Genomic DNA, 27,670 nt, shown 5'->3' on the forward strand with positions numbered 1-27,670 from the left:
ATATATATATATATATATATATATATATATATATATATATATATATATATATATATATATATATATATATATATATATATATATATATATATATATATATATATATATATACACACACACACACACACATATATATATGTGTGTGTGACATATATATATATATATATATATATATATATATGTATATATGTGTGTGTGTGTGTGTGTGTTTGTATGTGTGTGTGTATATATATATATATATATATATATATATATATATATATATATATATATATATATATATATATAGACCATCTCATTCTGGTGAATGAAGTTTGGAGGAGTACAAATCAGCTGAAATATTTTAATCAAATGTGCTTTGGGAGAAGCAGATGACTTCCTTTTCTTCACTACTGTGCAACTTGGGAGCAGGTACATTTAAGTTTGAGGTTCCCCCCCACTTAGAGGTGCAGGATGGCTTGCCCCCTGCAAAATAAGTGCTGTTTGCTAAATTTTTTGGTGGATTCGCAATCAACCAAACTACAGTCAATTTATGGATATAAATCCATACACACATTATACACACACACACACACACACACACACACACACACACACACACACACACACACACACACACACACACACACTACTTAACTATATATCTCTATACATATATATGTACACACAACACATGATGTTATTCATTATGGTTAAGTGATAACTTTGTTAGATCCACGATGTCTGTTGCAGTACAGTTCAATCTGTGGGTCATCAGATCTGACCTGGATTCGAAGCCAGCCTTTTTTCAGAGACTTTAGCATGGGATCTCCACCTCCTTTACCCATAATATACTGCTCTTCTCCATCCTCCTCGGATCGAGTTTGCCCCTGAATATTCCTCTTAATATCAAAGATAAAATCCACTAAAAACAAGGAAGTGGAAGGAAGGGAAACAAAGAGCCAAACAGAGTGACCAGTAGCCCCAACCAACTAATCAGGAACACTGAGATATCCCATATTTACTTTGGAGGTGATATGAGGGATGGTAACAGACAACATGGAGCCATCACTATGGTAATTACACAATTTTCTTATCTAATGCTTTTCTGTCCAGCTTCAAAACTTTGGGACACAATCCCCGCCAGATATCACACCAACCAGACCCTGCTGTGAGAGAACTTTTTGCAAAATGGTGAAACCAAAAGAAGTCCTAGACCTTGAGTTAAAATCCAGTTTGTAATGGAAAACCAATGTACGAGTACTGGATTAGATAGTAGCTACTCAAATATCAACAGAAGCCCGCAAGAAAAAAATTCAGTAGAAGCTGCGACTGCTCTAGGAGAATGACATCTAGGTTTAGAAGGTAAAGACTTTGTTACTGAAATTTGGAAAGATGACTAGAAAATGAATGAGCTGGTTCAAAGCAATCCTGTCTTTATGAAAAATGAAATCAAGAAGAATGGAGGACAACTAGTGCAGCTCAGACATACTTCTGGCAGAAGTAACCACCACAAGAAAAATGGTTGTCCAAGACAAAAGCTTCACAGGGACTACAGATGAGAATTTAAAAGGATGACTAGCAAGGATTTGGAGCATCAGAGGAACATCTAAGGGAGGTACTGTAACTCAATCAAACTGGGGTCCGCAAAAACAACGTACCCCTCAAGAAGGCTTTGAAAATCTTGACAGATTCTAAGATGGAAGTGGCAGCCAGGTGAAACTTAACTGCAGAATAACTCAAACCAGCCTGAAAAACATCAGCTAAAAAATCCAAAATAAGTAGAAGACTCCTGGAAAGACAAAATAATATGAACAATGGTTTACATTCAATTTCCTAAATCATACTTGGTCGAATCCAACTTGCGAGGTTTCCAAAAACCAAATGATGAAAATGTAGATATTTCCGACTGAAAATTGATGTTGAACAGAACAGCAAACAAATTGCAGCAGGAGGTGCCCCAGCAACACAAAATCCAAACTGCTACTTTTCGGTTCTGGGACCATTCATGAGGAAGAAGAATGTTCCCATTCAAACTGTCCATCCCCAGGACATACACTGCAATCCGAAACCACTGAGAGGCCACTTATCACTGCCAAATTGTCATGGCCTCTTGACAAAGTAGATAAGACTGTGATCCCCCTTGTTTGTTCAGGTACAACACTACAGACATACTGTCCATCTGGACAGCAATCACACTCTTGGGAAGAAGATGCTGAAAGGCCTGCAATGTTATGATGACAGCTTTCACCTCCAAGACACTGCTGTAAAATCTGAACTCACAAGATGACCAAGTTCCTTGGATCTTCTTCCCTTCCAGCTGCTCCCTCCCCCAGCTCAGAATGGAAGTATCCAGTGACTGTAGCCTAGGGCTGGGGAAGAATAAATGGTCACCCTAGCTGTGGATGCAAGCAACTCCAACCACCAAAGAATATGATATTGGCAAGTGTTCATTAGGGCGACTGGAAAATTCATGAGTTGAGTCAGGTAAGACAACTGAGCTGCTGAAGTCCACTGCAAGGCCTTCATGTGGTATCTTGTTAGAGGAATTTAGGCAGACAGATGCTGCCATAGGCCAGAGGAGCCACAGAATCATGTAAGCAAGAGATTTGTGGGACTGATGGAGGTAAGAAGCCTCCAAGAGAAGAGAAGACAACCTGGTTAACTGAAGTTTGGATGTCTGAGAGACTGTAACCAAATGGCAGGCTATAAATTCTAAAATTTGTTCTGGTTCCAGGCTGCACTTTTAATCATCATAATGCCTAATGATAAACACAGCTGGAATAAGAAATCTTGAGCCTTGACAAGAGAAGCCTTCATGGATGCACTGAAGAAACATTCATCCAGGTATGTTAGCACCTGGAATCTCTGCAGCCTTCAGCTACTGTCCTACATCTGGTGAACACCTGGGGAACTGTGGTTTGAAAAAGGGCAGTGCTCAGAACTGACAATGACTGGCTCCCAGCCACAAGTACAGAAATCTCCTGAACTGCCACACTATATTTATATGATGGTAAGCAGCCTTGAGATCTATCAAGCACAAACATCCTTCCTCAAAAGGGGTAGAATGGACTGTACCACGATTATCTGGAATAGGGTTTGTTTGACACAAAGGTTCAGTTTACTTGGATCCAAAAGTGGTCTGAAGTCCTCATTCTTCTTTGGCACCAAAAAGAGTCTAGAATACATCACGGGATCCTTGCTGGTCTGGTGGACCTCTTGGATGACTTGACTGGCCAGCAGCTTTTGGATCTTGAGGGTGGTACATCTGGAAGAGATTTTTGGTATTATTTTGGGACAAATGGAATCATAAAACTTTTGAATACGACTCTCAGCACCCATGCGTCTGAGGTGATGGCCTCTTAAGCTTTTGGGTGGACAGTCAAGTGCCTCAGACTGCTTTCAGAGAGTGGCAGTCAGGCAACCATTCAGGTAAGCTGAAAAGACCTCAGCAGAAGCTCTAATTGTGTGGACTGTCTCTGCTACCTGTATGGCTTCCATTATGGTTATAACTACAACCCCCCCCCCAACACACACACACACACACCTTCCCAACAGTGCCTTGGAAAGGCTGCTGTGACTTACAGAAGAACAGACTCTTGTCCCCATTCTGATTGCATGAAAGGATCGTTGCAGATTGGCGAAACTTACGCCCATAGCAGACAATGTGTTTCTGTCCTGCTTGCTCCTGGATAGCATCTCTCTGCTCTTTGGGCCAAGCAAGGGAAAAAAACTAAGCACTGACAAAGTACACCTTAAAGCAGTCTGCAAAATTACACAAATGCATCCAGGCATGCCAGAGTACACCAATGCTAGCGCCTGCCAAGTGAGACATGCTACAGGTAATGTTAGACAGCAACCTCATGGACACATTGGTGATAGACTGCTTCATTGACAAGTGAGTCTCCAGAGTCTTTTGCACCTCTGGGGATTGATGAGTCTTCACTACACTTGACACTTCAGACACTAGGTCCCACTGAATCCATGTCAAATGAGCCAGGTAATTAAGCGCACTCAATGCAAAGGTGGCTGAAGCATATGCAAGCGTTTCCAGGTAGTCCAGGGGACAAGACTCTGTTGTTTGGCTGGATCAAGATATCCTTTTTTGTGGCTGCAGCCACCATGACTGCATCAACTGTGGGAACCTTACTCCAGTGTGACCTGCCCTTAGTTGGGGCTAAGATTCCGTACAGCTTTCTAGGGATGGATTCCACCACAATGGGTTCACTTCAAGCCATCCGAGACACCAGATTGATAAGCATGTCTCGAGAGGGGGCCTACCCAGAACGTCAGTGGGCTCATGCCAAAGGCCTCCAGAAACAATGACTCCTCTGAGGAAGGAGCTTCTGCTGGTCCACTCCACATTCCGTCTAAACAGTTCCAAAAAAATCCACAGTCAAAATAACCATCTTCTTGAAGGGAATGGAGAAGCCCTCCACTTCATTGAGGTCAGTGTGTTCTCGGTAAGGGATTCTTTAGGGGAATCCATATGTTTTGTCTTGCATAAACTATTACAGTACCCCATCCCAACTGGAGGGTCTGGAAGAGACCCAGAAGGGACAGTCAGCTCTGAAAACAGGGGCAACTGGGTCCCAGATGGTGTGGGATGCCCTGGAACAAACTGACATGCATCTGCAGGCCCAGATAAGGGAGGAGGGTAAGGATTTGAAGCAGCCGCTGACCATCCTATCTCTGGCCAGGAGAAAATCTACTTTACAGCACTGACAGCCAAAGATGAAGCTGGCAAACTGGATACGGCACTCCTCAGATCCAAGGACCTGAGTGACACAGCAGTACCAATCTCTGACTTGATCTGCTCTGATGCTGAGACTGGAGCCAAACTGTTGAGTGCTAAAGCCAGAAGAGGCAGGGATGACTCAGAAATTTGGTGTGTAGACCCAGACCTTGAAACCACATCCCTTAGGCATGCTCAGATCTGACAATGCAGCAGTAGAGTATGGCAAGGAAGGGGTAAAAGCCTGAAGCAGCCAAGCCATAGCAGCCAAACATGGTGATGGTACAGCGTCTGAATCCAATAGCCCCAGTGCAGAAGGGCCCATGGGAGGAAAATCAATAGTAGGAGCTGAACCAGCGCCAGTGTTGAGGCATCTGAGTGGATCCTTAACTGGATCTGGGCCTGCAATAAGGACAGCATCAGCTGGTCCAAGTGTAATGGCTTCTGACTGGATGAAACAAATGGACGAGGCCACAGGAGGAGGTTTGGAAATCCTACTCCCGGGGGTAGAATCCGATGACTGGATCTAAACTGGAGAAGCTCTGATCCAGGATCACGAGGGAGAAGACCCTGGTGTCACCAGAGAAAAAGGAGTATGCAACCTACCTGAACTAGTAGTATCATTGACTAAAAATGGGTTGTGGATACTAGCAGCAGGAGACTTGGGTTTATCTGACACCATTAACCAAGGAGATTGGGTCCAACTGGGCAGGGTCAGCGCCAGCACTGTAGGCACCAAAGGTCAGTAAACTTTCAGCTCCTGCTGATAAGATGCTGAAGAAGCAGACCACTTGCAATCTTCTTTGACCACTTCAGGTCTTTGTCTCTAGGCTGATCCCGATCCTTCTTCTCAAGTTTCTTGCAGAAGAAAGGGGAAGCAGAAGAGGAGGCTGTAGCCAGCTGCAGCAAGCTATTATTGACCAACTTTACCCAGTACTAATTAAGTGCTTGGGTCCTCAAGGCAGCACAGACGGAACAGTCTGAGTCTAGGTGAACTGCGTTGAAGCAACAGATGCAACATCACGGGAGTATTGAGGGGACAACTTGTGCTCACAAGCCCCACATTTTTCTAAACCCTTCTCCTTTTCATCCTAGAAAGAAAAAAAACACAGCAATAACAGAAAATTTATCCTAACTTAAAAATTGCACAACCTAACACTACCTATAAACCTAACATCTAACTCAGAAAAAACTGTAATAGACTTCCTTTTTTTTTTTTTGAAAAACAATGGGAAAGACAAAAAGAGCAGGAATGCCTGGAAAGAGGCACAGATGCAAGAAACTAACTCATCATCTACCTACACAACCCGACCCCCAAGACCAACAGCACTACCAAAACCGCATCTACTACTAAAACACTAACATGACAACTATAAGGATAGAGGAAAAAGGGTAAAGCTAATGTCACAAAGTATACAATGAGTGGAGCTTACAGATCATGACGCACTATTCAAGGCAGCCAATGACATTCGAGGATGACAGGGGAGAGCAGTGTATTCTAAGTAGAGGAAATAGAGCTCCCGTGCTGAAGTCTCTGAAAAAGGCCAGCTTCAGATCAGAGTCGCATCTAATAACTCACAGCTTGAAATCCGATGGAAAAGACAAGATCAGATCTGTGTGTGTGTGTGTGTGTGTGTGTGTGCGCGCATGTGCGTGTCCGTCCAGTGGCAAACATGGATAAAAACCAGGATTTTCTAACCAGATTACTTTGGTTCATTTAAGATTACAGATGGTAAAGAAACAGTTAAAAGAGACAACAGAAGACAGGCAAATACTGGTAAGCCTACCTTGGGAAGGAGGTACCATAGTTGGTCCTACACGGAGGATTGTAACAACCACACTTTCAGGAAAGATGCTCCACACACTGGGATTAGAATTTGTGGAAGCTTGTATGATGTGCTCTCCAGAAGCATATGAAAGTTACAGCTGTGGCAAGGGAGAGTATAACAAAGAAAGACTCCACCTCCTACAACATATGACAGCTCTACTGTTAGCACCTGACACTTGCCTCCTTGGGAGCAAGTGGGCTCGCAGGCACTCCTGTCTTTGAGAAACAAATAGATCAAAAGGATGGCCTGGGAGAAGCTTGACAGTCAAAGTGGAAGTAGTGAAGTAAAAAAAAAAATCCACAAACTGATATGTATTTCTTTGAAACAGTCACCAAGGCCATTGACGAGGGGAAGGTGGTCCACACAGCCTACCTGGACCTCGCAAAAGCCTTCGATACAATACCCCACTCGGGCATTATAGATAAGCTCACCAGCTTAAATATAAACCCCTATGTCACTAGATGGATTGCAAACTGGCTCAAGGACAGAACCCACATGGTTAGAATTGCTGGAGCCATGTCAGACTCCAAACCAGTTACAAGTGGTGTCCCACAAGGCTCAGTCCTGGGACCTCTCTTGTTCGGTATATATTTCTCGGAGGTACAGGCCAACACGGAAGGACTGTGGCTGACCAAGTTCGCAGATGACTGCAAACTGGGCGCCATAATCGACTCTCCAGCCGACACAAGCATCCTCCAAAAGGGCCTCATAGAAACAGACAACTGGTGCCAGAGCCATGGCCTCAAGCTAAATGCCAAAAAGTGTATAGTCATCCCCTTTGGCAAAAACAAAGTGACCACAAATTACCACATAGGTGGTAATCCATTACATACAGTAGAAGTAATTAGGGACTTGGGGACCCAAGTTGATAGCAATCTCTCATTTGACAACCACGTAGCCAAAGTGGTTAGAAAACATTTTATATAGCCCACCTAATCATGAAGGGATTCACATTTAGATCAGGGGAGGTCATCGTGCCTCTTTACTCATCCCTCATCAGGCCCATAATTGAGTACAATGCCCCTTTTGGGATGTACCTTACCAGACACCTGCAGCAACTGGAAAGACCCCAAAAGTACCTCACCAAGAGGATCAAAGGGCTCAAACAGATGCCATATGCTGCCCGGTTAAAGAAACTCCAGCTCTACTCAGTGGCATACCGCCTGTTCAGAGGCGATCTGTGCCTGACGTATAAAGCCATGTCCAACCCGGAATTAATGGACATCCTGCACCTCAGAAAATCCAAATCCCATCGAGCTACGCTCGAGAGACTTGAACCTCAGCAATGAAATAAATAGGACATGTTGGAGGGACAGATTCATAACCCAGAGGCTCCCTTCACTCTGGAATAAAATCCCAGTCCAGGTTAGGCAGAGTCCCTCACTGACTCTCTTCAAGAGGAATCTTGATGAGTGGATGGGAGATCGTAGGTTTACCCCGGGTATCACTTCTGTGTCACTGTTAGACAGAGGCACAGTATACTAACCTCGAAAAAGGGCATAGCAAAATTAATTTAAAATGGGTGGCGAAAGCCAAACTCATTCTGGCTAGGCTTATAAATGCCCTAGGGCAGATAGCCTAGTATGAACCTATGAACCTATATATATATATATATATATATATATATATATATATATGGGTCTACTTAATATGATCGACATTTCACAATGTCGAAACCCAGACCATATGCTCAACATTTGAAATGTCGAACATACAAGTAGTCCAAAAATAAAAAATAAAAAATAAAAAAAAAACTAACTTTAAAGATGCTAACAGGGAGGCTACACCATCCGTAACTTTAAAATACCAACTCCGAGATTGCACTACAGTGCGAAAATGGAAATCTTTCTATTCCGCAATGAACGGAGATGCCGGTTCAAATGTTGATCATATGGTCTCAGCCATACGGGTTTCGACATTCTGAAATATCGACCATGTGAAGGGGACCCATATAGAGAGATATATATATATATTATATATATATATATATATATATATATATGTACATTCACACACACACACATATAAATAAATGTGCGTGTGTGTGTACACATCTCTCTCTCGCCATATATGACAGAGACAGACAGATAAATAAACAGAAATAACTATAGATCTAGATATATATGTAATAGAGAGACACACCCACCCCTACCGAACACTTCTGAAAAAGATAAGACACACGTCCTTTCTGGGTTTTTCTTTTGGGATGTTTGTCAATGCTAATCTGCACAACAGGGAAGAATGAACCCCTCCCTGATTGCAGATCTAACACATATAGTGGCATTGTCTCTGAGGACTTGTAAGATTCCCTGTTGCCAAATGAGCTTCAATGCCTTAAAGGCTAAACTGTTCACCATTAATCTCTTTCATGCCTATGCATTTCCTGCTCTAGGTTTTGGTCCATATCCCTTGGATCCCCCGCTCTTCAGAACAACTTTCTCTGGCTGTCTCCATGTGGTTAGTGGTGAGCATCTGGGTCTAGCCTGAAAGGATGCCCCTGGCTGAGGTGCACTTGGATCTATCATACGAGTCCCTTCTTGATGCAGGACAACAGTGGCTTAAGGCATTGTAGGGATTGGGCATACTATTCCTCAGGTACCACTACAGTGTTGTCTCAGAAGGGGTTCCATCAACACCATGAAAACAGAAGAAGCCACATAATCCAGTACTCTGAAAAACTTCTTTAAGTAATCTGTCTACACTGCATTAATAGCCTGAAGCAGTCTGACATAAAATGTACTTTGACTGAAGGGAAGACCCTTTGGTGCTCCGAGTCCAGCAGCAGCCCTAGAAGAGCACGATTATTTATTTATTTTTTTTTTTGCTGGTTCCTAGATGCCATTTTGGAATGTTAAAAGAGACACTCGGAACAGGCTGTACAGCCTTCTGCACCCCCTGTAAGAGTTGCTGCTGAAATGAAGCAGTCATCTAGGTAAGGGTAAATAATAATTGCCCTTGGTTCTGCTGTAGAAAAGTACTGGAGTGCCAAGCACTTTGTGAAGACCTTGGATGCAGTAGATAAATCAAAGGTCAAGGAGGTTAACTGTTAGTGGTAATCCCTTGCTTCAAATATGAGAACTCATCTGTCAACCTTGGCTATGGTTATACGTAGACAGGCATCCTTAATCGAGGGAGACTATGTAAGCTTTTGGAAAAAGGAGAGGTAGAAGGCTCTGAAAATGTTAGCCTTTTGAATTTTGGTATGTTTAGAAAGTTGTTTAGCTTTCAAAGGTACAATATGGCTCTCCACATCTTTTGTTTGGAACTACAAACATTTTGTAGTACAAACCTGTTCCTACTTCTGTTTTGATGCTCTAAGCCTATCCTACTACAATAAAAGGTCTTACACCAGGGACTACACTAAATGCTCCGGGTCCCTTGGGACCAGAGTACTACCTGATAAAGTCAGGCTTTTCTTAAGAACTGTAGTCTGCAGTCCAGATTTAAAATATGAAGCACCCATTTGTCTACATTGATTACTTCATACTGTTGAAAAGAGAGGCCTAAATGATCCCCTGTGGGAAGAGTCTCAGGTGGAAACACTGGAGAAGGTGTGGCTGGGGTGAGGGAGGGATAAGCACAGATACGTCAAAGTTGTTCCCATTCAGAGTCTCTGCCCTGTCAGCCTACAGGCTTTTCTTTTTGGTCTGCTTGCATTTTTTCCCTGAGAGCAGCATTTCCTACCATTCTGCTGTTTTCTTCTTCCTTTGTCTTGCATCTTGTAAAAAGGCAGCTTTTAGTATTTTTTTTATTTTGGTGCAACAGAGTAAAATAACCATTTACAGAAAACACATTATTCCCTTTTTCCTCCAGTCTTTTAAAAGCATTTTCTTCATTGGGTCAAAAGCAAAGTTCCTTCTTCAGTAGGCATTAAGGATGTCTGCTTTACCATGCAAGGGATGTACTCTCAAGTCCTGCTTGCCTCTTAAGACTGACCTTGTAACCAATGCACTTCAGGATCCATTCACTGCATCATAGCCTCATCTACTAAAGTGCTTAGCCACTTGAGAATTGAAGTTGCATATTTCCTTCACTTTCTAATTCAGATCCTTGTCCTCAGTTCCCTTGACTTTTACCTTTACGTGGGAAAGGAAAGCCTCCTGGTACTTCAGCATGCGAGTTTGCCTATTAAATCCCCAGAAGATAGGGATAGCAGAGGTGTAGGTTTTTCTGCCAATCTGTTTTGCATTTTTTGCTCCCCTTAAAAACCCTGGCCAATGGCTTTACTATTGGTATCTATCAGCCCATTTGTTCCAAGGGTATGACAGCTGGCTAGTCCTAAACTAGGTAAAAGAAATAAAGACCATTTGTTCCTTCCTAGAAATGTATACTACCTCAGGTCATCGTGAAAAGAGACTACTAATCAGTGAGAATAAGATGGTCAACAAAGGATAAATGGAAATAAATAAAATAAACATAAAAACTACTAATCTTGGTGTTCCATGGTGAGATGTACAGTAGAGAGCAGATCAACTTGCTGGTCCTTGGGTGAACCACCCTCTCCCATCTCAGCAGCTTTTCAGAGCTCTGCCACTGCTATCTCCTGAGAGGAAGCATGCCTCTGCATGCTGAATTTCCCTCAGCTGCCAGTGCAAGATGGATTGTGACAGCACAGGCTTGGCGTGCTCAAACTCAACCAAGTAACACCTAGTGCTTCCACTAGGTGTCAATCTTGAGGCAAGCCATAGCTGCCTCCCTCTACACAGGATGAGCGAGCCAGCCAGCCAGCAGTGGCTGCTCACACTCCTTTTCCGACCAGCTCGTTTGGGCATCTGAACCATGGAAAGTGCATTCTTGTTTGGAGCAGCAGTTGATCCCTTGCTAGACTCCATGGACATGACACCTGGATCTGCTCCTCTGAGATGAGACCCCCTGACACTGCTGGTTGCTCAGAAGGCTACAGTATCTTCAAAAAAATGAAAAAATACTAGGCCTGCCTCACACATCGTTAGAGGGAGCCTGGGATGAGGGCCCACCCAGCACACGCTGTGGCAAAGCTGGCAGGTGACCATTTTTGCCAGGACTGGATGTCAACAGAAATTGGTCCTGGAAATGATGACCTCCTCAAACATACAGGTCAAGATAAACACTGCCCTTGCACTAGGACACAATAATATGGGCAATGGAGCCACTGAAACCCTCCAGACCAACCAAATGTTGCTGCAATTTGGCTCAAGAAAACGTACTATAATTTGAGTATGTGGCAGCCTCTGTATTGGCAATGCAGAACACCTCTGTCAAAACAGATGCCCGAGTAGGAGTCTGCAAAATCACCTCACTAGTTCACTGGACCAGACACCTTCATGTCTGGAGGCAGTGCCTTTGGACTGACAAAGCTTTCGTCCTTCCTTACTCTTCTTTAGGGCACATATCAAAGTGCTTCTTTTTTTTTTTTCTGGTGAGTCATGTGGAGCACATTTGGCCAATGCCATGGGAAACTTTGAGAAGGCACATACGTTTCTCTGGTTAATACAGTCCTTGGCAGATTTTGCCTTCCACTTGTTCATCTTCTAGTTAAACCTTACACAATGGGGACAATTTGTGATGATGTGCTCAGACTCGGGCAACAAATGCAGTTGTTGTGGAAGTCTTTGTGTGACTCTGCCTCTCAAGCACACTGCAATTAGACTTTCTCAATATAAAACATCTAACCCTGATGCTTGAAAGCTACTGCTATCAAGCATGCAACTACATAACACAAATTAAATAAAAAAATGTTTCCTAGTGGGGGTACTTTATTGTGAACTCTGGAAGCCAAGACTAACTGATTGACGATGCTTGCTTTCACAACAAAGCTTCCAATCTTGAGTGAACCGTGACAATAATAATTTGAAGATGGCAACAGTGGACGTCCCATCCAGATGAGAAGGGTGTCCTTCTGGCCTGGAGAGGGGAGTGTGCTAAGATCTGGAAGTTGGGCCTCCTGTGACAGAAATCTCAAGCGTTATTACTGAAGCAGAATGATGAACATCATTATCTATATACAGCACTGATCTGTGCAACACTTTGACAAACAAATGAAAATAATTTTTGCATGCACATCAAGGGACTCAAGTAGTATCCAACATGTGTCACTTTGTACACAAACAAATCAAGAAGCAGGCGAACACAATTTTCTTATAGACAGTACAGGAAAAATGTCCTACCTTCACTGCAAAATGGCTTATCAACACCTGAGAATCTGACAGTTTCTTTTATAATTTTCTCTATTTTACAATATTCACACATTGCAGTCATAGCATTAATTTTCTTGTATTCATCAGAACAGGTCTTTCCACAAAACTGGAACATTCTATTCTACAGGGAAAAGAAAAAAAAAAACATCATATAGGATTGCAAACAAAATTCAAAAATTTAACGTATGAGGACTTCACAATAAAATCAATGTTACTCTTGAGAAGAAAGCATATTTAAACTGTGTTATCAGAACATTTAATCTGCCTAGATGTTTTCCACCATTCTGTGCTGATACATGCACTGGGAGTGGGGAAGAACCAAACCTCTAAGAAAGAACAATTTACAGTGTGGAAAGTGTTAAAAAGACACAGGGGCTAAGTATGCATATCTCAAGCAACAAGGATCTCATGGGGAAAAAAAAGCTGGAAGTAGCAGAGGTTACAACCACTTCAGTGCATTTTTATAAGGAAATGAAGCACACATTTGTAAACAAATGAACAATGACAAAACCTCAACTCAGTGACATCATTTTCTTTTCAATGCACTTTGCATCTCTTCTATTTCACCTCTAAAAGCCCTGGAATTTCTGTCGGTTTCCTTGCAACCCAAGTCTCTCTCTATAAAGACCCAGCATCTCTTTTATCATCTGAAAGTTTCTTTAAGATATTCTGAAATACTGCCCTCCAATGCCACATCCATTGATGCTAATAGATAAAGTCCTGATTACAAAGTCAATAACCAGAACTTCAGTAGCAGTGCAGGCACCTTCTAGAACTGGTTTAGTAAGAAAAAAAATGGTAAGCAACTATCTACTTATCTCTTCCAGTCGGATTTGGTGTCATTGGTACACAGAATATTCATGAGTAGATGTAGTGTTACTGAGGTTGTGTGACAGCCAGTGCTGCAGCAGATGGGTAGGCAGAGAAAGCTATGTACAACCGAGTTAGGATGGAGACAGACATTTGCCTTAAGGTGTCAGTTCATGCCCATCTAGGTGATGTAAGCAGTTAATGTTAGTGGGAGGTAGATTTTAATGGAAATCGCCAGCTGACCACCCTGGCTTCTCCATCCCTTTCCCCAGCTGCAGGGGTTACTTGTAGCAGAATGGCTGTGATTCTTTGCTGTCCAGAGGGACAAGACCAATCTGCTGAAAGAACAACTCCACTGTACCCCAAAATGTAGTGGTCCCAAATCTGAAGTCAGGGTTAACTGTCAAAACAAGAGAAAAAAATGGTGCTCTCAAACTTCTAGTCACTTGTGTATTGGAAGTAGGATTAATCCTTTGCCCTGCTACTCTCTCAAACCATATCATCAATTTTGGCCCTTTTCCATGCATTTCCCATCTGGTCACAGTCTGCATCCCTTAATGGAAAAAATTACCTATACTTTTGCTCTTGTACTCAGACACCTGCATAATGTTTAACTCTACAATTAATCACCTTACACCCAGGACCGGCCTTTGGTCAACTGGTGCCCTAGGCAAAAGGGCACCACAGCGTCCCCCTCACATCATCTCGTGCCTCCATCCTGGTCTATGTACATCATCCAGATAACTTTTTTCTTCCTTTTTCTCACAGTTTGTCTTATTCTTCAGTTTTTTTCTGCATTCATTTAACATATTTAAAAAAAAAAACAAAGTGCCCCTGATAGACTGGTGCTCTAGGCAGCCACCTAGTTGGCCTATGCCTACGGCTGGCTATGCTTGCACCTGACACTCAGCTTTTCACACAAACTGCATTCAGCTATGCCTACATTGCCTAAATCACTAAGATCACATTACTGATAAATATAGGACATTTCCTATAATGGCATTTTATGTTTTACTACATTATCTGACCAAATAAAAGAAAAGAAGCAAAGTTCCAGATCTGGGCTATTGTTAAAGCTTTTTCCCCAGCCCTCCTTGGAACTGCTGTATATGTTTCCTCATTTTTCTTTCAAAAATTAATATAGCTGTAGCCCAGTGGTACCATGTGACTGAAAAGCAATGGATTAATAATGTCAGATTAAGCAGAACACTGACGTACAAATGACTGGTTTACTATTGAAATCTCGAAAGTCACAAAAAAAAAAAAAAAAAAGGTACTTAACATCTAAGTAATTCGCCGAAAGTACATACAACCTAACTGTCCTAATGTCGAAAATCAGCTGTTAATGCCAAAAATGTCGGACATGGCATTTTCGGCACATAACAGCAATGCCACCCTTGCCGCTACTCCCTAACTAGCACACCTAACAACCAGTTTGTGCAAGGGGGGGGGGGGCAATCCCACCCTACACCCCCCCACACCCCCTAACTATATATTCCAACTCCAAGATCGCACTACAGTGAGGAAAGGGATGTACTTCCCTAACCGCACTGTACCGCAATCCCTGTACATGCCTTCAAACATTCATATTTGCGAATGCACAGTCCATTCATAAAGATAACGTTCGCTCATTTAACCTGCACACATATGAAGTATTCGAACATCTGTAGTTCGAATACCTCATAGCCGTACAATGGTACGCCAACATTCTAATGGAAAACCCAAATGATCATACATAAATAAATGGGCTAAATGTTGGTGAATATAAATCAAAATGTACAGTTGTGTACACTTACCATAAATGTAGATGTTTGAGTGTATTCACTGTTGCAGTCATTACATTTGGGATATCTGCCTACAGGTAGCCCTTGGCCAGCCTGAGTATCAAAGTCTTGGATCCCTGCGTCGGATCCTATCTCTTCGTCCATGACGTCAGGTCATCAGGGGTATAAAACATGCAGCCGACACCATTACATCAGTTTTTCTTGCCCCAGATGTCAGGTGCCCCCATAATGGGAAGCAATTATATGTTAGGTTACACCTCCAACAAAAAGCAAATACACCAGAAAGCTAAAATACACTAAAGAAGAAGAAAAGTATAGCCAAGAGAAGTCAGGGGGCTGGAGGGAGGCTAACCAGGACTGCAACAGTGAATACACTCGAACATCTACATTTATGGTAAGTGTACACAACTGTACTATGTTCTTCATATTTAACTGTTGCAGTCATTACGTTTGGATTGATTCCCAAAGCTAAGGAAGGGAGGAGGAAGTTAGAGAGCATTAGGACCAGCTATTAAGCCCTGCAGGACTGCAGTGGCAAAACCAGCTCTGGATTTAGAAAAAAATAAGCATGTGGCAATGCTTGGTGAAGGTATGTACAGAGCTCCAGGTAGCAGCTTCAAGGATGTCCCTGATAGGGACACCTCTGAGAAAAGCTGTAGAGGTAGATGCAGCCCTGGTGGAATGTGATCTTATCCCCTAGGGGTAGGTTTCCATGGTGCTTATAGCAGAAATGAAAGCAATGGGCTACCCACTTAGAAATGGTTTGCTATGAAATGGCCTTCCCCTCTGCCCCTGCAGCAAAGCCAACTACCAGCTGTTCAGATTTTCTGAAAGGCTTAGTCCTGCCCAAATAAAATCTAAGCTGTCTGTGCACGTCCAAAGAGTGCAGTATTCGTTCTCCTTTGTTCTGTGGATTAGGGAAAAAGGTAGGCAAGTGAATGGACGGATTAAGGGCCACACTAGACACCACCTTGGGCATAAAGGTAGGATTGGTCCTGACGGACACCCTGTCTGCATGGAAGATGATGAAAGGCTCCACTGCCATGAGGGCCTGTAATTCAGACACTCTTCTTGCTGAAGTGATGGCTAGAAGGAAGGTTGTTTTCCAAGAAAGGAAATTAAACTCTGCAGTTGCAGATGGTTCAAAAGGAGGTAGAGTGAGCTTTTCCAAAACAAAGTTATGGTCCCACGCTGGAAAAGAGGCTCTTCTGGGTGGTCTTAAATTGTTGGCCCCTCTGAGGAACTGCTTTAGCAGGGGGTGAGAGAAGAGGGGTGGTTCAGTATTATAATGTGCTGAAATGGCAGAGGCATAAATTTTGACGAGAAGGAAAGGCCCTTGTAGAGCATCTCTGTTAAGTACTTAAGAATATGTGGTAAGCTGGGCACTGTTGTGCCCATCCCCTGAGTCTGGCTCCAGGAACAGTATCTTTTCCACTTTTCAGCATAGGATTTTCTAGTTCTAGACCTCCTTGCCTCCAGAATGACATCTAGCACCTGCTTACTGAGGGATGCTACTGGAGAGCTCAAGGAATAAGCCAGGCTGCAAGGTTCAGGATTTGAAGCTGAGGGTGCAGAATCTGGCCCTCCTGCTGGGACAGCAGGGAAGGGGTCTGAGGTAGGTGCCATGGTTCCAGCAGTGACATAATGCACAAGAGGGAGTACCAGTGCTGGCATGGCCAGTCTGGTGCAATCAGTACTGTCCTTGGGTTGTCCTGTTTGACCTTTAGCAGAACTTTTGAAAGGAGAGGAAGACGGGGAAAGGCATAAACTGAGAGGCTTTTCCAGGTGAAGGATAGGGCATCCACTTTCCAAGCTTGACTGTGGGAAGTCCTTGTGCAGAATTTGTCCAATTGGCAGTTCTGAGGGGAGGCAAACAGGTCTATCTCTGGATACCCCCCATTTGTTTCTCAAAAGGTTGAATATCTTTGGTTCCAGTTTCCACTCGTGTGGGTCCATGAGATTTCTGCTTAGGTCGTCTGTCAGTGAATTTAGCTTGCCTGGCTGGAATTGAGCTTGAAGGTGCACTTGGCAGCTCAAGACTGTGTTCTACAGAGCCATGGCTAGTCTGCAGAGAGGGTATGAGTGGGCTCCCCCCTGCTTGTTTATGTACCACATAACAGTGGTGTTTGTCTGTCTTTACCAATAATTGTCCTAGAAGAATGTGGTTCTTGAAGGCTGTCAGGGAATTCTGTGCAGCTAACATTTCTTTTTGATTGACATGCAGGTGCATTTGACTCTGGTTCCATTTGCCCTGAATGCACTGCCCTGCCAAGTGAGCACCCTATGCATAGTCTGATGCGTCTGTTGTTAGGGTTTGGGCAGCAGGGGGTAGAGTGAATGGGAGCTCCTTGTTGTGGTAGCAGGCCTCTGCCCACCAAAGGAACTCTGTCTTTATACAAGGAATGACAGGAATCATTGATTCCAGGTCCCGAGAATGTTGGCACCATAGGCCTTTTAGATACCATTGTAGTTTCCTCAAATGCAGTCTTGCATATGGAATTAGTAGAATGCAAGAGGCCATGAACCCCAGGGATTGCAAGATTTTCCTTTCAGATAGCTGGGTCTTTGTGGCCAGTAGTCTGAAGTAGGCTGTCAAATAAACTTGTTTCTCTGGCGTGAGGTAAGCCATCTGGGAAGTTGTGTTCAAGCTTGCTCTCAGGAATACGATCTGTTGGCAGGGTACTAGAAGAGATTTCTTTTCATTTATGGCGTACCCCAGAGAGGTTAGAAGTTTCTTTACAAATGCCAGATGTTTTAGTAGTATGTCCTGGGTTTCTGCCTAATTAGACAATCATCCAGGTATGGGTATTTGAATATTTCTTTGCCTGCAAAATGCAATGACTGGAGCTAGGCACTTTGTGAATACCCTGGCCCAGTAGATAAGCCAAAAGGAAGTGCAGAGAACTGACAGTGCATAGAGCCTGCTCTGAAGCGTAGGTATTTCCTGCAAGATTCCCTTATTGAAATGTGCAGGTAAGCTTCTTTTAAGTCTAAGGTTGCCAACCAGGCATCTTTGCCTAGCATAGGAAGCAGCTGTTGAAGTGTTAGCATTTTGAATTCTGGGATTACCAAAAAGATGTTTAGAATAGAGAGGTCCAGGATAGGACGCCAGGAGCTGTCTTTTCTGGGTACCAGGAAAAGTCTTGAGTAAAAACCTTGTCCCTTTCTTCTGCTGGGAAAGGTTGAACAGCCCTGATACTTAGAAGAGAGAGAACCTGCTGTTGAGCCTCTGCCCACTGATTTGGGGGTAGGTCTGGCCAACCGTTTGGGGTTGGTAAGGTGTGGAAGTGGAATCTGTATCCTTGGGAAACTATATTTAAAACCCATTTGTCCTGGGTAATGAGTTCCCAGTTTTCTGCATGCCGGGCAATCTTTCCCCCTAAGGGAGCAGGCAGTTGAGCGGGGCTTAGAAGGTTTAAGGTTAAGTCACTGTGACATTTTTCCACAGGGGGGTGTCTTACTACTTCCAGCTTTGGAAGTGAGAGCCCCCACTGCTTAGGCTTGTGAGTACCTTGAGACTGTAGCCTAGGTGGTCTGCTGTTCCTGGGTTTGGACTGAGAAGGCCTGGAAGAGACAGGAAAGGACCAATTCTTAGAAGGCCAATGCCTACTAAATCTGAGAGGCTGTACTTGCAGGAAATCTTTAACAGTTTGCAGAGATTTAGCTTTTTCCTCCATCTTTGTAAGAACTTATTCTGCTTTGTTGCCAAACAGGCGGTCTTGGTTTAAGGGAGCATCCAGTAATTTAGCTTTAACATGATCTGGCAAATTTTGCTCCTTAAGCCAAGCATGCCTTCTAAGAACAGACCCAGTGACAGCAGCCCTGCAAGATGCTTCTAAAGAGTCAAAACCACATAGCAAAGTATGTTACCAAATTGTTCAGCAGACTGCATTAAATCCTGTAATTCTTTATTTTCAGCAGAGTCAGGAATCAACGTCATTTTCTGTTTAAGTAGTCCCATAATATGCTGCTGATACTTTAACATATGAAACTGGCAGTTTAAGGCCCTAATGGCCAAAGTGTCAGAAGTGTATACATTCTTACCCCATCTGTCCAAGGCCCTGGAATCTCTATCAGAGTGAGTAGGGTTTTTGGCAGTAGTAGCCTTAATGCCTTTAGGTCCTTAGGAAATGGTCTCTGGGTCCGCAGTAGGATTCTTGAAGAGGAACTTGTAAGAGTCAGGTACTCTGTAATACCTGTCTGGTTTCCTGGGAGCTGGAGGTAAAGCATCTGGGGCCAGGTTAGATTCCAAGAAGACATCATCTACAATGTCCAGGACAGGAGGGATAGCTAAAGGCCTGTGTTGAGGTAGTTTAAGAATTCCCTCAGCCTCTTTTTGGAGTCAGAGTAATCCTGGCTTTTCCAGCGGAAATGCTCCCAAAGAGTGTGCAAGGTTTCACCAAAAGAAAAATCTTCTGGGGTGGGGGGGGGGGGGTCAGAGGGAATGGAGTCCTCTGCATCAGAATCCTCATAGGTAGATAAGAGTAAATCCTGGTAATCAGAAGAAACAGAAATTTCAGAATCCTAATCAGAACAATCAGAAGGAAAATCAGTTCTAGGTCTCTTAGAGGGTGAAGGCTGGCTTCCCCTAATTAAAGTAATAAGGTTTTCAGCCATTCTAATTTGTTTTTTAGGCATATGGGCCTGACCATGCGGTTTGGACATCGGTTTTCTAGACGTGAGTCGAGTTTTAGGCCTTGAAGAAGAAGATGGAGTCAGTTTGAAATGCAAGTCAGTAGGCCTGAATACACCCTCAGAAGCCGGTGCCTGCACAGCGGCTCCAGACACATCCAAGGTAGAGACATCCAGAGGTTCCAAGGTTGAAGAAGCATCTCGCGGCATACCGGACTCCGAATGGGTCTCAGTAGAGGCCTGCGAATCTGAAGTAGCGGGTATCAGGGGCTGCGAAAGCGCTTCACTGAGTACCAGCAAAATGGTGACTAGCTTAAAGGAAGCATCGTCGGCAGCTTTGGACCTATGTGGTCTGTCTCTGTCTTTATCTTTACGTTTTTTCGGAATGTCGGTAGTCTGATGGTTACCAAAGCCATTTCTGGATAGTTAAACCAACTACCAAAATAATTTGCTGCAAAAATAAAGCGACGACGAATAGTTCGGGGGTTGAATAAGGCATAAAACCGATAGCGAGGGACATCGTGGTCTGGGCCTAAGGAAGGAATGCAGTACGAATGAAAATCTTTATGAGGTATTTGCTTTCCACAGGTAATACAATTGTTAACTTTTACTGAGCAAGAAAAAGGATCCCCAACGGGGTACTTAGCTTTTTGGAAGACTTGGGTTCTGAAGCTCGAAAATTTCAGGAGTCGGCCAACCGGCACTTGAATTGCTTCTGCTTTGGACACCGCGCGGCAAGAAAGACTGATGCAATGGCGTCGGCTGCATGTTTTATACCCCTGATGACCTGACGTCATGGAAGAAGAGACAACATCCGACGGAAGACTTTGACATTCAGGCTGGCTGAGGGCTACCTGCAGACAGATATCCCAAATGTAATGACTGCAACAGTGAAACATGAAGATCATCATCTGTTCTGTCAAAAGTACTTTTTTTTTTCCTTTCTGCACATTTTATGAAAAAAAGCTATTCACTCCTCAGTCTAGGTAGGAAAAAAAAGAAGTTATGTACTCACCATAACGTTCCATCTGAGTAGTTATACTTCATTTTTTTGCAACCTGTGGGGTATTCGGATCCATATCGGATCTGAGCTGGCAATGTTTTTTCTAGCATCTGCTCCAAGTTCTGAGCTCCTCCCCCTACCCATAATGCACTACCATCTCTTACCTTCCCTCAGATCGAGTTTGCTGCAACTAAATACATAAGCAACAGCCCAATGAACCACACATGTATAGACAGGACAAGGTCCGGGGGACGGAGGGAGGGAAGGTTGCAGAAAAATGAAGTACAACTACTCAGATGGATCGTTATGGTGAGTACATAACTTCTTTATCTGAAGTAGTTAACTTCATTTTATCTGCAACCTGTAGGACAGAGTCCCCATATACTCCAATCCTGGGAGGCCCTTATGGAAGGATATTCCTGAGCACCGCAGAGCCAAAGGATGCTCTACCCCTAGAAATCAGGTCTAATTTGTAATGGGAAATGAAGGTATGTGAATTGGCCCAGGTCGCTGCTGCACAAATGTCGTCCAAAGGAACCCTAAACCAAAAAGCAGCAGAAGTCACCATGGACCTGGTAGAGTGAGCTTTAACAATACCAGAAGGAGGAGATAATCCTTTTGCTTTGTAGACATGCAAAATGCAAACAGTGATCCATCTGGCCAAAGAAATCTTAGAAATAGCTTTTTCCAGAAAGGATTTGGAAAAGGAAACAAATAAATGGTCAGTCTTGCGGAATGATTTTATTCTATGAAGACAGAAGCAAAGTTGTCTATGAACATCTAACAAATGAAGTTTGTATTCAGCCTTGTTTTGGAAATTAGGAAAGAAAACAGGCAGATTAATGGACTGGTTTATGTTTGCTTCAGATGCCACTTTAAGTAAGAAGGAAGGATTAGTATGGAGAGAGACCCTATCCTTATGGAAGGCCAAATAAGGAGGCATGGCAGATGGAGCTTGAAGCTCAGAAACCCTCCTAGCTGATGTAATGGCGACTAGGAAAGCTGTCTTCCAGGATAAAAATTTTAAATCCACCGATGCTGCAGGTTTGAATGGAGGAGCCACCAATGCCTGCAGGACAAAGGTAAGTTACCAAGGGGGCACTGAATCCTTGACAGGAGGGCGCAACAGAAGAGTGCCTTTAAGAAAGGCCTTAAACAGCTTAGAAGAGGCTAAGGCAATGTTATCTTCACCAATATGAAAATTAGAAATGCCTGCCAATTGTACTTTCACTGTGGAGGAGCTAGCTCCTTGCTGAGAAATGCCAGACAAGAAATCCAACACCGCTGGAACAGGGGCTGTAAAGGAATCTAGGTTTCTCCGAGAGGCAAAATGGAAAAATGCTTCCATTTACTGCGATAAAGTTTCCGAGTGGAATCTTTAAGAGAAGCCACCAGTATGGATTTTACTGGGGATGAAAGACTGGGAGTGCTGGCAATCAACGAAACTGGAGCAACCAAGCTGTCAGCTTGAGGCTACCCAGGTCGGGCGGGCGGACATCCAAAGGATGGGAGATTAGATCTGGGCAGGGATCCAGAACCCACGGAGGAGCTAAGAGATGAGACCAAAGGAATGGGAACCAAACCTGACGAGGCCAGAACGGGACAATGAGGATAACTTTGAACCGCAGTCGGCAAGCTTTCTGAAGAAACTTCGGAATGAGTGGCAATGGTGGGTAAGCATACAGAAGCCCGGGGGGCCAAGCATGGACTAGAGCGTCTCTGGGGGCTTCCCCTGGTGAGGGAATCAGAGCGAAGAACTCACTGCACTTCGCATTGGAAGGAGATGCGAAGAGATCACAGCAAGGCTGACCCCATGCAAGGAATATCTCCTCTGCTACTGACTGTTTCAGAGACCACTCATACAGCATCAGAATAGCCCGACTCAATCTGTCCGCTAAAATTTTGGAGAGCACTGAGATGTGCGTTGCTATCAGAAACTGACCAGTGGAGACAACCCACTCCCACACTCTAATGGCCTCGCGACATAGGGGATAGGATCTGGTTCCCCCCAGCTTGTTGATATACCAGACAACCGACATGTTGTCTGACTGAATTGCAATCAATCCGAGAGGGAGGACAGTGTGAAAGGCTTCCAACACTAAAAGTACTGCCCTCATCTCTAGAACATTTATGTGCAACTTGGACTCTGACTGGGACCACGTACCTTGTACTGTCCTTCCTAAACAGTGCCCACCCCCCCACCCGAGTTGGGAGGCGTCCGTGGTCACCATGGCTTGGACTGGAGATGACGCGAAGGGGTGTCCTTCTATAATCTCCGGTGAATTTAACCACCAAAGAAGGGACATCCTGCAGATGTGACTGATCCTGATCGGAAATTCCATGGGCAGGTCTAACCAAGACCACTGAACAGCCACAGTCCATTGAAGAACCCGCATATGGCATATGAAGGCGTGCACAAGGGAGAATCGATATGGAAGCAGCCATGGAGAGCAGTGCCCGGAGAACCTCGCTCGCCTTTGGAGACTTGAAGTTTGCTATTTGAGCTATGTGGCACCTGAGGTGCAAGATCCTGTCTGGAGTTAAGAATACTTTCATCTACAAGGTGTCTAGCCATGCCCCAATAAAGTCAAAAACTTGTACTGGTTGCAACTGGGATTTCTGAACATTGACTGTAATCCCCAATAGATCTGCCAACCGAATGAAGTAGTCTCAGGCTAGACAAAGTAGACGCTTGTTAGGCGCAGCGAAGAGCCAGTCGTCCAGGTAAGTAAATACCTGAATACCCTGAAGCCGCAGGTGAGCCGCTACAACTGCCATTACCTTGGTGAACACCCTGGAGGCTGTGGTGAGACTGAAGGGTAGAGCTCTGAATTGAAAATGACTGGCTCCCAGCCGGAAGCGCAGAAACCTCCTGGAGCTTCTGTGGATGTTGATGTGATAGTAAGCATCCTGGAGGTCTAACGAGCACATCCAGTCGCACTCTCGGAGATAAGGTAGAATGGACTGTAGGGTGACCATCCGGAATTTCTGTTTGGCTACAGACAGGTTCAAAGTTGACAGGTCTAGAATGAGCCTGAGGTCTCACGTCTTTTTTGGCACTAAAAAGAACCTTGAGTAGATGCCTGATCCAGACTGGTCGGGGGGACCTGTTCGATGGCTCATTTGAGAAGCAGCTTTGAAACCTCTAGAGCTGCGGCCTGCCTGTGAGCGGGTGGAACATCCAGGAGGTGTTTTGGAACATTTGGAGGGGCACCAAATGGGATAGTGTAACCTCTGGATATAATCTGTAACACCCAGCGATCTGTCGTAATGGACTCCCATGCCACTGGGTGTAAGGACAATCTCCCCCTGACTGCCTCGAGAGTAGGACAGCCGGGCAACCCCTCAGGTCTGCTGACCGGGTCTATCAGAAAAAGGTTCTCTAGGCCCAAAATTCCTGGGACCCCCTCTACCTCTGGGTTGGCGTTGATCCTGTCCCCCTCTGCCTCTGTGGGAATAGTTGTCCTGAGAATCCTGGGAAAACTGAGATTTTTGGAACCACATCTTCTTTTGCCCTCTTTGATTCCTAGAGAAGGACTGCTGAGGGTTAGAGAAGCGGATCGCGATGGCAGACAAATTCTTCCCGTCTTTTTCGCTCTGGACAAGTGTGTCACGTACTGTCTTCCCAAAAAGGGAAGAACCGTCGTAGGGTGCATTAATAAACTACGCCTTGAAAGGGTCCGCAAACTGACACAACCTGAGCCAGGCATGATGTCTCATGGCTATGCCTGTCCTGGCCGCCCTAACTGCTCCTTCCATGGCATGGGAAAGGAGCCGCATAGACGTGTTTGAGACTGACTTCAGAGTAGACATTTTCGCAGAGAACAACTGTTTGTCCTGTGGCGATAAGGACTTTGGGGGCGACTCAGTGAATTCTGATGCAAGGTCTTGCTGAACCCGGATCACATGTGCCAAATAGTTCAGTGCACGGATTGAAAAGGTTGCTGAGGAATAAACGAGCTTCCCAAACCTATCCACCAACCTGGACTCCTTGTCTGGAGGGTGGACTGAGGAACTCTCCTGCGCTAGTTCCTTCTTCGTGGTTGTTGCGACCAACATAGCGTCAACTGGGGCTCCTTTTGACCAAGGCTGTCTGTCAGAAGGGGGAGATAAAATTTTGTTGTGGTGTTAGGGGATGGGCTCTACGGTGTCAGGCTCCTTCCATGCCCACGTGGTGATAAGGTCCACCAAGGGGTCCACTGATGGAGACACCCAGGAAGTAGATGGGCCTGTGCCAAAGGCCTCCAGGAACACTGACTCATCCCCAGAAGATTTTGGGGCTGACCAACCTCCCCTCTAGTGGAGGATCTCCATGATTTCTCTGAAGGAGATGTCTTCGGGAGGTGACCTGGGGGAACCTTCTCCTTCATCTAAGTCAGTGTCCGTAGTGAGGGACTCGGGGGAATCCAAGTGCCTCCTTTTTCACTTGCGCTTACGGTGACCCTCATTAGTGGGACTCTGAAGAGGACTTGTGAGCCGCAGGGGGTTCCTCAGGGGAAATAACCTGGGGATCCTCTGGCACGGGCTGTCCTTGAGACAGGATGAAGGGAGTTGTCGCCAAATCCAGAGTTGTCTGGATGGAATCCGAGGGGATGGGCTGGGGTATCAATCCCCGAGAGAGAACCCTCTCCACCACTTCAAAGGCCAAAGGAGAGCGTACCTCCTTGGGACCCATCAAGGAAGAAGCCCTTTCCGGATCCAAAGCAGGGACTGGAGCTGAAGCAAGGGTAGCCTGAGGTCCGAGGAAACGGGTTGGATCCGAAAAAGGCAGAGCCAAAGAATCCACTCCCTCGGGTCCGACTCCCTGTCCAAGGCTCCGAGAGTCACTTGGGTCCGAACTAGTGGGATCAGAGGAGCTCAAGGTAACAGCCAGAGTCGAGGTTGGGGGAACCGTCGGCGCTGAGCTACCAGCTCTGAACATTCTCGGATCCAAGAGCCCCGAAGCCGAAATACGGATTGAGGAAGGAGAGATGGGGTGGAAAAAGAGCATGGAGCCCCCCCCCCCCCCGGAGGGAGAGGGGCCTGGCAAGACTCCCATCTGTACTTGGGTCTGAATAAATCTCCGCATCATCCTGTCCATGTCTAAGTCTGATAAGCTTCGAGTCGATCGCGAAGAAGCCACAGACTCAGATCTGGCTGGTCTGCGCAGTGAGGGTGAGGAAGGCCTCGGATCCGAAGGTTTCAGTGGCTCCGGTGAAAAACGAGGAGACCGGAGCCATGGAGAAACTGGCCTCATGGACTTAGAAGGGGGACTAAGGAAGAGCTCCCTGTCCGGGGATCTCTTGCAAGGTCTATCCCTTTTCTTGTCCCTATCCTCCTTGCACCTTTCTCTGTCCTTCTCTTTATCAGCTACACTGACTGTAGCTTTTTCCTTGCTTGACCCAGCACCAGAAGAAGTGGGAGTTTGAGTCCCTGTCTGGGTGAGAGGTTGAGTACTAGGTACCGAGGCCGTGGCAGATTCCAGCATAGATGCAGGGAGAAAGACTTTAGCTACCAATTTGGCCTTCTGATCCCTGAGGGCTCTCGGACTGAACCCAGTGCAGATTGCACATTGTGTCGACAAATGTGATACTCCCAAACAAATAACACACAGAGTGTGACCATCAGCCGGGGAGAGCTTACGGCCACACTCTGTGCATTTCTTAAATACAGATTTTGGCTGATCAGCCATGGTCCTGCACCAAACACCACTACCTACAAAATCCCCACACACAAAACACATGTAGGGGAAGGGCAGGCCTAACAACTACTCTACAGAGTTTTAAAACAAAAACTTTTTTTTTTTTTAACTAACCGACGAACAAGCGATATACTAGTGGGGAGGAAAGGAAACAATTAACTCAGACACACTAAAGACCAAGTATTAATAAACTTACTATCCCTGAGCTCAGAGCGAAGGAGACCACAATGCACACTACTGGCGCGGCAAACGAAATTTGAGGGAAGATAGGAGATGGTAGTGCATTATGGGTGGGGGAGGAGCTCGGAGCTTGGAGCAGAAGCTAGAAAAAATGTTGCCGGCTCAGATCCGATATGGATCTGAATACCCCACAGGTTGCAGATAAAATGAAGTTAACTACTTCAGATGTATGAACTAGTCAACTACAGGAAAGGGCAGCTCTGTGACAAGTAGTGTTTTGGGCCATTAGGTACTGAGTAATGCAGAAAACCCCTCTGGTTCTAGACAAGGAGTTCTACAGTTAGGCCAACAGCTGGCTTACCAAACCTTCTGGCATGAACTTCGACTTGGAGTGAGGCCACCAGAAAACCCACTACCAACAACACTGTTATGCCAAAAGAGAGGTGCTCCATTTTTGTGAAATACTCTTTAGGTACTGTTCCACTACAGTTAACTTAAGGGTCATCCTAAATTATCTTAGGCACCAGTATGATCTGGGTCTTTCACTTACTTTGGTGAACACGGATGAAGCTCTGACTATGGTCCAGGCGAACTGAGTTTAATTTGCAGTTCTGTCATCTGCTGGAGCTAGCAAGGGGGAATATGGGGTAATGCGGATTTACTAGTTTACCTCTTCAGAGGGAGGATGCAGGACTGCATGCCCAGGTACATGACATTGTGACAAAACTGCTTGTGGAGACGAGAAACATCAAAGGAGTGTTGGCTTCATAGGATGGGAGCAAATCTACCTTGATGGGTTACATCAGAAAAATGGGTGGTATGCCTTTGCTGAAGCCCACTCCTGGTCAAACCCTGGATGTGC

General features: G+C 44.8%; 1 protein-coding gene across 9 annotated transcripts in view; it reads right to left on the minus strand.

The window, feature by feature from the left end:
- The window catches only part of ZMYM4 (zinc finger MYM-type containing 4), a 3,261,850-nt gene that overhangs the window by 1,536,671 nt on the left and 1,697,509 nt on the right, over positions 1 to 27,670 (minus strand). For all 9 annotated transcript variants that reach the window (XM_044059341.1, XM_044059348.1, XM_044059366.1 and 6 more), the window contains one exon: positions 12,690 to 12,840. In XM_044059341.1, the coding sequence (XP_043915276.1) occupies positions 12,690 to 12,840 (151 nt within the window). The remainder of the gene's footprint in view (positions 1 to 12,689; positions 12,841 to 27,670) is intronic.

This window comes from Protopterus annectens, chromosome 1.part2 (assembly GCF_019279795.1).
Source record: "Protopterus annectens isolate FY-2018-M chromosome 1.part2, PAN1.0, whole genome shotgun sequence".
In the NCBI taxonomy this organism is placed as follows: Eukaryota; Metazoa; Chordata; order Ceratodontiformes; family Protopteridae; genus Protopterus; species Protopterus annectens.